Source organism: Geospiza fortis, unplaced genomic scaffold (assembly GCF_000277835.1).
Source record: "Geospiza fortis unplaced genomic scaffold, GeoFor_1.0 scaffold32, whole genome shotgun sequence".
Lineage (NCBI taxonomy): Eukaryota > Metazoa > Chordata > Aves > Passeriformes > Thraupidae > Geospiza > Geospiza fortis.
The window spans coordinates 1,353,439-1,367,001 of NW_005054428.1; the positions used below are offsets into that span (position 1 = coordinate 1,353,439).

General features: G+C 54.4%; 1 protein-coding gene across 1 annotated transcript in view; it reads left to right on the forward strand.

Moving 5' to 3' along the window:
* The window catches only part of SERINC2 (serine incorporator 2), a 17,427-nt gene that overhangs the window by 2,475 nt on the left and 1,389 nt on the right, over nucleotides 1-13,563 (forward strand). The window contains exons 2-9 of the mRNA XM_031061873.1: nucleotides 6,877-7,038; nucleotides 8,274-8,461; nucleotides 9,326-9,405; nucleotides 10,296-10,433; nucleotides 10,930-11,099; nucleotides 11,379-11,469; nucleotides 11,558-11,693; nucleotides 13,105-13,320. Of these exons, the coding sequence (XP_030917733.1) occupies nucleotides 7,003-7,038; nucleotides 8,274-8,461; nucleotides 9,326-9,405; nucleotides 10,296-10,433; nucleotides 10,930-11,099; nucleotides 11,379-11,469; nucleotides 11,558-11,693; nucleotides 13,105-13,320 (1,055 nt within the window). The 5' untranslated portion in view covers nucleotides 6,877-7,002. The remainder of the gene's footprint in view (nucleotides 1-6,876; nucleotides 7,039-8,273; nucleotides 8,462-9,325; nucleotides 9,406-10,295; nucleotides 10,434-10,929; nucleotides 11,100-11,378; nucleotides 11,470-11,557; nucleotides 11,694-13,104; nucleotides 13,321-13,563) is intronic.

Genomic DNA, 13,563 nt, shown 5'->3' on the forward strand with positions numbered 1-13,563 from the left:
CCCCTGGGGGGTGCACCCCTGTGTACACGGGGGATACCGGGGACCCCCGGCAGGAGCCACCCCTGGGTATGGGGGGATGCAGGGGACCCCCAGAGGATGCTCCCCAGTGTACCAGGGGGATGTGGGGCATACCCAGGGGTTACACCCCTGGATATGGGGGGTTCTGGGGGTGCACCCCTCGGTGGCTGGGGAGGTGTGGGGGATTCTCGGAGCAGGGGATCCCCCTGCAGCTGGGGGATCCATGGGAGACACAGAGAGCTCTGGGGCCCGTGGTGAGGGGAACGGGGTGGGAATGGGGTGGGTGGCGCACCCCAGGGTGCCTGGGGGAGGTGGGAGGCCAGAGCAGCCATGTCCTGCTGGCCCTGGAGGAGTGAGGGGTCCTGGCCCCACCATGCAATGAGAGGCTGGGGGTCCTTCCTGGCTCCTCTGATGAGCCCCAAAGTGGGGACAGAGGAAGAGAAGGAGCTGGGACAGGGGTGCAGGGGGCTGTGAGTGGGGTGCCATGGCCAAGGGTGGGTGCAGGGCAGGTGATTTGTGGTGCCACGGGCCAGGGTACCTGCAGGGTGTGTGATTTTGGGGTGCCATGGCCCAGGGCAGGCTCAGGGCAGGTAATTTGAGGTGCCATTCCCCAAGGGAGGCTCAGGCCGTGTGTTTGGGGTGCCATGGCCCAGGGCAGGCTCAGGCTGTGTGATTTGGGGTGCCATGGCCCAAGGGAGGCTCAGGCTGTCTGTTTGGGGTGCCATGGCCCAGGGCAGGCTCAGGCTGTCTGTTTGGGGTGCCATGGCCCAGGGCAGGTGCACAGTGTGTGATTTGGGGTGCCATTGCCCAGGGCAGGCTCAGGCTGTCTGTTTGGGGTGCCATGGCCCAGGGCAGGCTCAGGCTGTGTGATTTGGGGTGCTGTGCCTTGTGACGTGGAGTGTGTGGTTAAGGTGACGCAGGCACCTGCCCACAGCAGCACTTCCTGCCCTGGCACTGCCTCACCTGTGGGCACAGAGCCAGGGCAGGGCAGTGGAACCAGCCTGGGAGCTGCTGGCCTGGAGACCTGGGAATGGGACCTGTTTTGTAACGTGACCTCTGAGTGCTGGAGGTTTAACGAACAGGATGTTTGGAAATGAGGGATGGGAGGGAGGGGGGTCTGCAAGGCCCCCCTTTGTAACACATTCCTGTGCTTCTCCTTATGGAGAATTGGGGAAGCAGGGAGTTACCCCAGTGCAGGCCTGTGGAGGTTTCTGTATGAATTCTGGATTTTTTTTCCCCAAAAAACTGTTGTGGCTCAGACTGTGGTAACAGTAGAGTCATTGTATAGGTTTAATTTTCCTGTTCCTTCCTGTGGAAGTCGTTGATGCAGGGGCTGGTTTTGTACAGGTCTGAGCTGAAGAACAACACTGAAAAAACCCCAGACTGAATGAAACATTCCCCCTAGTCTGTGTAATTATTAAAAATAATTACTTTTAAGAAGCTTTTGCTTAATTTTGTTGTTCCTTCCAGTGGGCCTGGTTGGTGGGGCTGTTCTAGCACCGGTCTGAGCTGAAGAACCACAACACTGAAAAAAAACCCAAACCAAACTGAAAACCCCCTTAGTCCTTTTTTTTTCTTATTGTTATTTTTAACAAGAACATCCTGACTAACTCCCTCTGCTCTGCCTGCATCCCTTGAGTCACAGCACCACGAGATTGCCAAGCCCTTCCTTCAGCGCTTTCCCACACAAGCTGCTCCTGAGTGAAACCTTGAATCACAAAAGGAGAATTTCTCTGTCCTTGCCTCCTGTGGTCCTCCAGGCTTTGCCCAGGGCTGCCATGAGCAGTGAGGTCATTCTGAGCCCCCTTCCTGGGTGACAGGCTTGGGGTCACCAGCAGAAGGCTGCCCCAGCCAGAGCAAGGCCTGGAGGCTTCGCCAGTCCTTGGACACCCCCTGGGGACACTCAACCTGGTGGCACCAATCCAAGGCCACCTGCCAGGCAGGGAGGCCACCAGGCTGTAGGGATGGGGTGGGATGGTGCTGATTACCCTGGGGATGGGGTGGGACGGGTGCTGATTAACCTGGGGATGGGATGAGGTGGGAGAGGTGCTTATTAACATGCTGCTCGTTAATTTGGCAGCAGACAAACACCGGCTGCTCGGCATCGCTTTGGGTTGACTCACTCTGGGTGTACCTGGGGCTGCTGGGGTGAAGGCATCTGGCAAGTGTGGTGGTGGGGTGGTGTAGCTGGGGTGGTGTAGATGGGGTGGTGTAGCTGGGGTGGTGTAGTTGGGTTGTGGTGGGGATGGTGTAACAGGTGGTGTAGTTGGGTTGTGATGGGGTGGTGTGGTGTAGTTGGGGTGGTGTAATGGGGATGGTGTAGTTGGGTTGTGATGGGGTGGTGTAATTGGGATGGTGTAGATGGGATGATGTAACTGGGGTGGTGTAGTTGGGTTGTGATGGGGTGGTGTGGTGTAGCTGGGGTGGTGTAACTGGGGTGGTGCAGTTGGGTTGTGGTGGGGATGGTGTAACAGGTGGTGTAATTGGGGTGCTGTAGTTAGGGTGATGTAACTGGGGTGGTGTAGTTCGGTTGTGGTGTAGTTGGGATGGTGTAACTGGGAAGGTGTAGGTGGGGTGGTGTAACTGGGATGGCGTAGTTGGGTTGTGATGGGGTGGTGTAACTGGGTTGGTGTTGTCGGGTTGGTGTTGTTGGGGTGGTGCTGTGGGTCAGTGCTGTTGGGGTGATGCTGGGTGGGTGTTTTTGAGTTGCAGTTGTTGGGGTGATGTTGGGCTGGTGTAGGTTGGTTGGTGTAGTTGGGCTGCTGTTGTTGGGGTGATGTAATTGGCGTGGTGTAGTTGGGTTGGTGGTGTTGGGGTGATGTTGGGTGGGTGTGTTTGAGTTGGTATTACTGGGGTGGTGTAGCTGGGTTGGTGTTGGGTTGGAGTTGTTGGGGTGGTGTTGGGCTGGTGTAGTTGGGCTGTTGTTGGGATGATGTAACTGGGATGGTGTAATGGGGTTGGTGGTGTGGGTCAGCGTACTTGGGGGGATGTTGGGTGGCTGTTTTTGGGTTGGTGTTGTTGGTTGTAGTTTGGTCAGTTGTGTTGGGCTGGTGTTGGTGTAGTTGGGCTGTTGGGGTGGTAGAGTTCGGGTGATGTAATTGGGCTGTTGTATTTGGGCTGGTGGGGTGGGTTGGTGTTCTTGGGGTGATGTTGGGGTGGTGTGGTGATGGTGGAGTTGGCATGATGTAATGGGAGCAGTGTAGTTGGGTTCGTGGTTTGTCTTGGTGTTGTTGGGGTGGTGTCTTTGGGCTGGTGGTGTTGGACTGGTGTAGCTCGGTCAGTCTTGTTGGTCTGGTGTTGGTGTAGTTGGGCTGTGGTTGGGGTGGTGGTATCGGTTGCTGGAGTTGATCTGCTGTTGGTGTAGTTGGGTTGTTGTGGTGGTGAATTTGGGATGGTGTAATTGCACTGGTGGTGTAGGTTGGTGTCATTAGTGTGGTGTTAGGTGGGTGTTTTTGGATTGGTGTTGGGGTGATGCTCTTGGGTTGGTGGGTTTGGGGTGATGTTGCTGGATTATATTTTTGGGAGGGTTGTGTTGGAGTAGTGTAGTTTGATCAGTTGTGTTGGGCTGGTGTTGGTGTAGTTGGGCTGGTAGAGGTTGGGTGCTGTTGTTGGGGTGAAATTGTTGGGCTGTTGTATTTGGGGTGCTGTTATTGGGGTGCTGTTGCTATATGGGTGTATTTTGGGGCACTGTTTTTGGGGTGCTGTTGCTGTATGGGTGTATTTGGGGTGCTGTTGTTGGGGTGCTGTTGCTGTCTCAGTGTATTTGGGGTGCTGTTTGTGGGTGCTGTTGCTACATGGGTGTATTTGGGGTGCCGGGTTTGGGGTGCTGTTGCTGTCTCAGTGTTTTTGGGATGCTGTTGCTGTCTGGGTGTATTTGGGGTGCTCTTGTTGGGTGTATTTGGGGTGCTGTTGCTGTATGGGTGTATTTAGGGTGCTGTTGTTGGGGTGGGGTTACTGTCTGGGTGTATTTGGGGTGCTGTTGTTGGGGTGCTGTTGCTGTCTGGGTGTATTTGGGGTGCTGTTGCTGTATGGGTGTATTTGGGGTGCTCTTTTTGGGTGTATTTGGGGTGCTGTTGCTGTATGGGTGTATTTAGGGTGCTGTTGTTGGGGTGGGGTTACTGTCTGGGTGTATTTGGGGTGCTGTTGTTGGGGTGCTGTTGCTGTCTGGGTGTTTTTGGGGTGCTGTTGCTGTATGGGTGTATTTGGGGTGCTGGTTTTGGGGTGCTGTTTTTGGGGTGCTGTTGCTGTATGGGTGTATTTGGGGTGCTGGTTTTGGGGTGCTGTTTTTGGGGTGCTGTTGCTGTATGGGTGTATTTGGGGTGCTGGTTTTGGGGTGCTGTTGTTGGGGTGCTGTTGCTGGGGTGCTGTTTTTGGGGTGCTGTTGCTGTCTGGGTGTATTTGGGGCCCATGTGGCGTGTCCCTTGTCCCGCTCTCTCCACGCTCTCCCACTCTGGGCAGCAGGGATGGGAGCAGCCCTGACGTGTCCGAGGTAGGTGAGCTGCACTCAAGGAGGAAGTCGGCAGTGAAACCTGAGAGTTTAATCATCCACCAGCAGCTGAAAACCGACACTTCCTCATTAACCCCCGGCTCTCCTGCTGCTGCAGCCACTTCCCTCCCTGGCTTTTTCCATCTGCTCTTTGTCCCTTCACCTTGTTCACATTTTGGGGCAGCTTTAAAAATCTTTGGAAGGAGAATCAGAGTGTCCAGCACTGCTGGGAGTGTATTCCTTGCTGTTAACCATTGTTTTTTAAAGAAGAAGACTGGAATCAGGAGTGCCCGGGCAGCTGGATGGGTCAGTGTGGGGCACAAAGGGTTCCTTAGCTTCACTGCGAAGGAGCTTTGAGGAAGTCATCCTAAAAGGAATCCAGAGGATTCCCATGTGACAGAGCAGAGCAGTGGGATGGAGATGCCATATCCTGTTACCTCAGCAGCAGCAAGAGCTGTGAAACCTGAGATACAGCCAGGGAGTTTGGCTGTGTGAGAGTCATCCTGCACAACAAACCTCCAGGGATGCTGCGGGCTCCCAAAAACCTTGTGCCTGTTGGAGAGAGCCCAGAGGAGCCCACGGAGCTGCTGCAGGGCTGGAGCCCCTGTGGAGCCAGGCTGGGAGAGCTGGGGGTGCTCCCCTGGAGAGGAGAAGGCTCCAGGCAGAGCTCAGAGCCCTTGCAGGGCCTGAAGGGGCTCCAGGAGAGCTGCAGAGGGACTGGGGACAAGGATGGAGGGACAGGAGCCAGGGAATGGCTCCCAGTGCCCGAGGGCAGGGCTGGATGGGATCTTGGCAATTGGGAATTGTTCCCTGGCAGGGTGGGCAGGGGCTGGGCTGGAATTGCCAGAGCAGCTGTGGCTGCCCCTGGAGCCCTGGCAGTGCCCAAGGCCAGGCTGGAGCACCTGGCACAGTGGGAGGTGTCCCTGCCATGGCAGGGGTGGGATGGGATGGTCTGAACCCCCAAATCCGCAGCTCTCTAAGCAACACCAAACCTCCTGATTTTCCTGTCCAGATCAGCTGATTTTGGGACTGGTGCTTTTTTTTCCAGTTGGCACTGAAGGAGGAGGAGCTGGAGGTGTGGATGGAGCACTCAGGGGCTTTGCTCCATCCGATGATGCAGTAATTCTGCATTTAAAGGGATTTTTGTTGTTGCTCTGCTTTTTTTTTTTTTAATTTGAAGGGAAATACAGTAACGCTGGCGCATTTTAATGCGCTCTGATGCACGTGGTGCATTTAATGAGGGTGAAATGAAGCAGTCTCTAATTGAGAGCCATTTTCCCGTGCTTCCAAGTTGAAAACGTGATGTGATAACTCTGAGCAGCTCCTGGAGGGGCAGGATGAGAGTTTCCATGTGATCTCTTGGTTCTCTCACCTACCCCAGCTCCTGTGGGTACCATCAGCTCAACACAGCTGTTCATGGGGCTGGGATGGGATAAGATGAATAAGTCAGGAAAGAGGGGATTTTTCACAAATAATGGTGTGCTTATGCTTAAAAAATATTCAAAGCCACCTTTGGTGATTTGGGGGCATCAAAGTGGTCACTTGCGCTGAGGGAGCCACGCACAGCAGCTCCACACCTGGTGTAGTTTTCTGCCATGTCCACTTTTTACGCTGATTTGGAAGCACAAATAATAAACACACAACTCGTGCACATCCCTCAACATAGGAGAGAGCAGAGCCCTTCCCCTGCCTGCTGTGCTGAAGTCCAGGAGAGGAGGAGCTGTTCCAAGGGAACAAGGTTTATTCTGCCCTGTCCCTGCGCAGCAAGCTCCCACCAATGTTTCGGTATCAGTGAGTTTGGCTTTCCTCAGCCAGGATTTCCCTGCTCTGGCACAGCAACAGGAGTCTCTGGAATGGCGTGCAGCTGGCAGCACTGCCCATGCTGGATTTGGGGTGCCAGGGGACTCTTGGGGTTGCTGTGCCTCAGTTTCCCCACCTGTCAAGTGGCCTTTGCAGAGGGGAAGGACGGCGGGATGAGTTGCTTGCCCCATGGTGCTGATACCAATATCTTCCCATCCTGGATTTGACTGAAAGGGCAGCCTGAAATTGTCTTGGAAACCTCATTTTTGTACAGAAAGGAGGCTCCTGCAGGGCAGGGCTTGCTTTGACCAGGTCCTTGCATGGAGTAAAAAACATGAAGGTGTCTCCAGACTCTGGGTGTCATTTTCCACGCTGGCTGTTCCTGCAGCTCTTTTAGTTTTCAGCAACATTTTGGGGAATTTGGTGCCATTTCCCTGAGGTCCTGCAGGCTGTGGGTTGTGGTGCGAGTAGCTCTAGCCAGCTGTGTGGATTTCCAGGCTGATCTCCTTAAGGATCGAGCTGGACACGTATTTTGGGGCCAGTTTCTCCCCTGATCACTGCTCTCCTTGCAGGTGTCGTGTCTCTGTGGCTCTGCCCCGTGCCTGCTCTGTGGCTGCTGCCCCTCGGCCAAGAACTCCACCATCTCCCGCCTCCTCTTCACCTTCTTCCTCTTCCTCGGCACCCTCGTGTCCATCATCATGATAATCCCGGGCGTGGAGAAGGAGTTGCACAAGGTAAAGAACTCCTGGAGGTCGCTGGGAAGAAACGACCCAGCTTGTGGTGGGGACTTGAGGCTGAATCAAAAAAGTGAATTTTTGGGTCATGATGTGCTTTTGTTCCTCTTTTCTCTGAGCATCTCACTGGGGGCAGGCATTATCAGCCCTGCTTTTCCACGGAGGGGAAAATGCAGTGGGATCATTTCCTGCAATTTTTAGTTTTCCCAGATGTCTCCCAGGAAAGTTTCCTACATCCTGTGTTTTGGGGTTCAGCTGATGACTTGGGGTTCAACTGATGCTCACTGGGGAGGAGGGACTTCAGGTGGAGGGAGCAGAGCTCTGCCAGCTGAGCTGGGCTTTAGGGACGAGCTGGTTTCATGCCAGCTTTCCACTGACCGGCTGGGTGGCTTTATCTGTGTCACCTCAGGCACGTGGCATTGGAGCAGTCATGGTCTGGCCCATCCTTGGTGGCACCAGGGCTCGTGGTGGGTGTGGAATTGCAGAATGGTTTGGGTTGAAAGGAGCCTGAAAGCCCTTCCACCCCCTGCCATGGGCAGGGACACCTCCCACTGTCCCAGGCTGCTCCAAGCCCTGTCCTGTCGTAGATATTTTTGCCCCTGATGAAGGGAGAAATGATGAGGAGGACTCCATCTTATCAGAAGACTAATTAATTATTTTACTATATTATTCTATACTATATTACATCTATATCACATTACATCTGAAATGAATCTGCCAAGCACTCCACTCAACTGCACTGCCCAGCATCTCGTGACCCAGCTGACAGTCCTGACACACACCTGGACTCAATTGGTCAGTGAATCACAACACTCACACCAACAGAACACAGAACACTCACACAACACAACAACACTCACACAACACTCACAGAATCCAATTATCAATTCCCTTCAGGTAAACAATCTTTCACAATACATTCCATTTGTGAACAAGAGGAACAGCAATTGAGATAAGAATTGCTTTTCCTTTCTCTGAGGTTCAGAGAATGTGAAATCCAGAAATATTCTTGGGAAAATTGTGCGTTGCTTTTCTCTGTGGAGAGAAATTGGCTACACTGTCCAGCCTGGCCTGGGACACTTCCAGAGGTCCAGGGACAGCCACAGCTGAGGCTGCTTCACAATGGAGAAACTGATCTTCAATCCAACCAGTAGATCTCCATCCAGACCTTCCCAGAACCATCACTCCTTGTAGGACGTGCTGAGGTGATGCTCACGCTCCCACCCCTGTTTCAGCTCCCCGGTTTCTGTGAAGGCAGTGGCTCGGTGCTGGGGGTCCAGACCAAGGTGGACTGCAGCAGCTTCCTAGGCCACAAGGCCGTGTATCGCATGGGCTTCGCCATGGCCGCCTTCTTCTGCCTCTTTGCCGTGCTCATGGTGTGCGTGCGCAGCAGCAAGGACCCGCGGGCCGCCCTGCAGAACGGGTGAGTGCGGGAGGACACCAAAGGGTAACTCTTGTGTCTGAGTATTGTCTTGGTTTGGAAAGCCAGGAGTCTGCTAAGGAAGGCAGGAGCCTCCCCTGAAATGGAGAATGTAAACCCTCCCTACCCCTCCCAATTGCTATACATTTTAAATTAAGGGGCTCTCAGGCAAAAATATGGGAGCAGGAAATAACAGTTCTTTAATAGGGAAAGGGAAAAAAAATAAAAGGATAAAATAAACAATGCAGTGAACTAAACCAACACTGGCAGAGTCAGAACCCAAGCTGACACCCTGTGGGTCAGGGTGCTGGCAGCAGTCCCATTGGAATTGTGGCTCAGCCCTCCTGCAGTGTCAGGGGTGGTTCTGCTGGAGCAGGGATCCTGGAGAAAGGTGCAGTCTCTGCCTCTGGAGATCCAGGGCAGCAAATCCCAGCAAACCTCTACAAACCCCAGCAAACCCCAGCAAACCTCAGCAAACCCCAGCAAACCCCAGCAAATCCCAGCACACCCCAGCAAATCCCAGCAAACCTCTACAAACCCCAGCAGGATTCAGCTCTCCCTGTCATGGAGAGCTGGGATGAGCTGGGTGGGCCAGCTCAGGGAGCCCAGGTGCCAGCAGGACCACAGACAGTGGTATAAAGGACAATAGTAATCCAGTGGTTTTAGGAGCCACTCATCTTGGTGCAAATCCAAGTGAAAGTAATGGACCTCTCACTAGTCCTAAACACATTCACACTCCTAACCCTAGCAACCCTCTCCACCCCCATCCTGTTTCCACTTCTATCCAACAGCCTGGGGTGGGGACAGGCAGGACCCCCATCCCTGTCCCTGCCACGTGCACACAGTGCCTCCTCTCTCCTCCCACAGCTTCTGGTTCTTCAAGTTCCTGGTGCTGGTGGGGATCACAGTGGGCGCCTTCTACATCCCCGACGGCACCTTCACCTCAGGTGAGGAGCTGCCCGTGCCCTGCTGGGCACTGACGCTGGCTGGGGGCTCTGTACAAATCACAAACGGGATGGGGCTGCTGTGGAATGTGCCTTGAGCTGTTTTACTTTTCAGCATCAGTCTCATTACATGATTATGACAATGGGAAGATGCCAGCAGCTCACATCTCAGGCAGCAGACCAAGAATTTAATGTTACAACTCACTTTATAAGTTTTTTGACCAATCACACAAAGCAAAAGCACATTGACAGTAGTTCTATCCAAGCACTATAAGCACAGGGACCCTTGGTTAAAACAATGCTTGCTTATTTCAAATACAATACCTGCTTGTGAACCTTAAAACACAATGCACAGAGCTCCATTATTAAGCTTCAACCTTCCTAATATCTTGCTAGATAAACTTTTCTGTAGCTTAGAGAGCTATTCAGACAAGCATTAATACACAGATCATTGTTCTATTTGCCCTTGCTTTTCTACCGTTTAAATAATTTTCTGCTGACCTATCTCATGGCTGCTGCTTAGCTCTAATCACAGTTCTGCTGTCTCTGAGGCCTGCCTTTTGCAGCTTTCCCAAAACCCTCTGATTTTGTGGATTCCCACAATTCCCCCTCTCTGTTCACCTAAAAAGAAACTTTCATAATCGTGTCGTTTATTACTTGCGTTTCGTAGCTTTACTATAATATTTCTGCTTATTACCTGCTCAAAACATGTTCTTGCTTGCACTAAGCATTGCTATATTACAACACAGCAATTTAACGCTGTGAAAGTCCAGCCAGTTGAAAGGGCATAAATTACGCCTGACAATACTTACAAGTCATTGTTCGAAAAAGTCTCGTCGATTCTAAGGTCTTAATTCAAAACCTTCTTCCGTGGTTCTTCTCCTCCCCTCAAGTCTGGTTTTACTTCGGTGTGGTCGGCTCCTTCCTGTTCATCCTCATCCAGCTGGTGCTGCTCATCGACCTGGCGCACTCCTGGAGCCAGCGGTGGCTGCACAACGCGGAGCAGGGCAGCGCCAAGGGCTGGTACGCAGGTGGGTCTGCTGGGTACCCGCGTTCTGGGGCTCAGCTCATCCCAGCGCCGGGTCAGGCTGAGCTGGGGGCTCTGCTCTGTGACCGTGTTCACAGGGGTCCAAGGATGAGGGAAGAGACGAGGATCTGACTCCATGTTTCAGAAGGCTGATTTATTATTTTATGATATATATTATATTAAAACTATACTAAAAGAATAGAAGAAAGGATTTCATCAGAACGCTAGCTAAGAATAGAAAAAGAAAGAAAGAATGATAACAAAGGCTTGTGTCTCGGACTCTCTGTCCGAGCCAGCTGACTGTGATTGGCCATTAATTAGAAACAACCATATGAGACCAATCACACATCCACCTGTTGCATTCCACAGCAGCAGATAACCATTGTTAACATTTTGTTCCTGAGGCCTCTCAGCTTCTCCTTAGGAAAAATCTTAAGGAAAGGATTTTCCATAAAAGATGTCTGTGACACTGCTCCAGCCTCTTTGGTGTCCTCCCCCAGCCCTCTGCACCGTCACCTTCATCTTCTACGCCGCCTCAATCGCGTCTATTGTGCTGCTCTACGTCTACTACACCAAGCCTGAGGGCTGCACAGAGGGCAAGGCCTTCATCAGCATCAACCTCATCCTCTGCCTCATCGTCTCGGTCGTGTCCATCCTGCCCAAGATCCAGGTGAGGCAGTGGGGAACACCCAGGGGGCTGGGGCTGTGTCACCGAGGGGTACAGGAGCACCCCACAGCTGGGGCTGTGTCACCCTGGGGAACAGGAACACCCAGGAGCACCCAGGGCTGTGTCACCCTGGGGTACAGGAGCACCCAGGAGCAGCCAGGGTTGTGTCACCCTGGGGTACAGGAGCACACAGGGCTGTGTCACCCCGGGGTACAGGAGCACGCAGGGCTGTGTCACCCCGGGGTACAGGAGCACTCCCAGCACCCACTGTTGTTTTTGCAGGAGGCTCAGCCACACTCGGGGCTGCTGCAGGCATCCCTCATCACCCTCTACACCATCTACGTCACCTGGACCGCCCTGGCCAACGTGCCGAGTAAGCCAGACCCGCCTGGGCTTTGGGGAGGGGTGGCTGGGGCAGGAGCACTGGCTGCAGTGGGGGTCTGTCCCTCTGTGTCCCCCAGGCCAGCGCTGTAACCCCACGCTGCTGCTGAGGAACAGCACTGGCTCAGCCACGGCCCCCGAGCCCCTGACAAGCTGGTGGGACGCCCCGAGCATCGTGGGGCTGGTGATCTTCATCCTCTGCACCCTCTTCATCAGGTGAGCACTGTGCTCGTGTCCGTGTGTGCAGCCGCAGGGGCACAGCCTGCGGGACACACGGCCAAGGCTGGGCGGGGCGGGCAGGGCCACAGGCAGCCAGGCCTTTGTGCCCTGGGCTGGGCAGCGCCTCTGGAGGCCCCACAGGAGGAACTTTCCTGGCAGGGGCTGCACTTTGGTTCTCCCTCGGCCTCCCCGGGGGGGCTGGCAGGGGGTGCAGGCTGGTGGCTTTTGTCCTTGCTGCCCCTCACATCCCCCTGGCCCACAAACAGCCCCAGAGCCCCAGCCCCGAGCACAGAGCCATGGGAGGGGCCTCTGGAGGGGAGGTCACACCTTGGCCCAGGGCTTTTGTCACCAAAGGCTCTTTGTCCAGCCATCCCTGTCCCCAGGGACACAGGCCTGACCACAGTCACAGCTTTAGGGTTTCCCCACAGCCCCAAATTGCTCTGCCTGTCCTGGGGATGGCCCCAAGGACAGAGCCCCTGCCATGGGGTGGCCTTATCAAAGCAGATCGCTGGATGCCCTCCCTCGAGCTGCAGGCAGAGCTTTGCCTGACCAGCCCAGACACTCTCACCCTGTGCAGCAGGGACTCGAGGCTGCCCCATGTCCCCCTGGTGCCCAGCAGCACCCCCAGGGCCTTTCCTGGAGCTCTTTTCCAGCTGAATGGTCCCATTCCACACGGGAGCCTGGGGTTGTTCTACCCGGGGGCAAAACCTCACCCTTCATTCTCTTGTTGATCTGGAGAAGGTTCCAGTCAGCCTTCAGTGCCCAAAGGGGTTCTGAGAGAGCTGGAGAGGGGCTCTTGTGACCGTGTTCACAGGGGTTCTTGGATGAGGGAAGAGACGAGGATCTGACTCCATGTTCCAGAAGGCTTGATTTATTATTTTATGATATATATTATATTAAAACTATACTAAAAGAATAGAAGAAAGGATTTCATCAGAAGGCTAGCTAAGGATAGAAAAAGAAGGAATGATAACAAAGGTTTGTGGCTCGCACAAAGAATCTGAGCCAGCTGACTGTGATTGGCCATTAATTAGAAACAACCACATGAGACCAATCACAGATCCACCTGTTGCATTCCACAGCAGCAGATAACCATTGTTTACATTTTGTTCCTGAGGCCTCTCAGCTTCTCAGGAGGAAAACTCCTAAGGAAAGGATTTTTCATACAAGATATCTGAGACAGGCTTTGGCCCAGGGTGACAGAGATTTTGGGGTTCCCCACAACCTGCCTACCCCAAACTGCCCTGTCCTATACCCAAAGGGGCTCCAGGAGAGCTGCAGAGCTGGCCAAGGGCCACAGGCAGAGTTTTTAGGGTTTCCCCACAGCCTCCGCCCCCCAGAGTGCCCCGGGCACAGCAGCCCCGCCATGGGGGCAGTGCTGCTGACCCCGCTGCCCCTGTGCCCGCAGCCTGCGCTGCTCGGACCACCCGCAGGTGAACAAGCTGATGCTGACGGAGGAGAGCGGGGCCGGGGCCGGGGACGGGCCAGGCGGGGCGGAGGAGGGCGGAGTGCATCGCGCCTACGACAACGAGCAGGAGGGAGTCTCCTACAACTACACCTTCTTCCACCTCTGCCTCCTCCTCGCCGCCCTCTACATCATGATGACCCTTACCAACTGGTACAGGTGAGAGCGGCCGTGGGCACCCAGGGTTGTCCCCGTTCCTGCAGGTCCCCTGCTCGCGGGGTGCTGTGCCCGTGTGCTGGGCACTGCTCAGGGGTGTGAGGAACCTGCTCCCTTAGCGGCGGTAATTAGCATTCGGGTTTTGCCTGGGCTTGCCAATGTCCTCTGCTGCAGCCTGGGATCCCTTGGGAGGAGGAGGAGGAGGAACCGAGGCTGAGGCTGCAGCAGCGGGGGTCCACCCCCGCG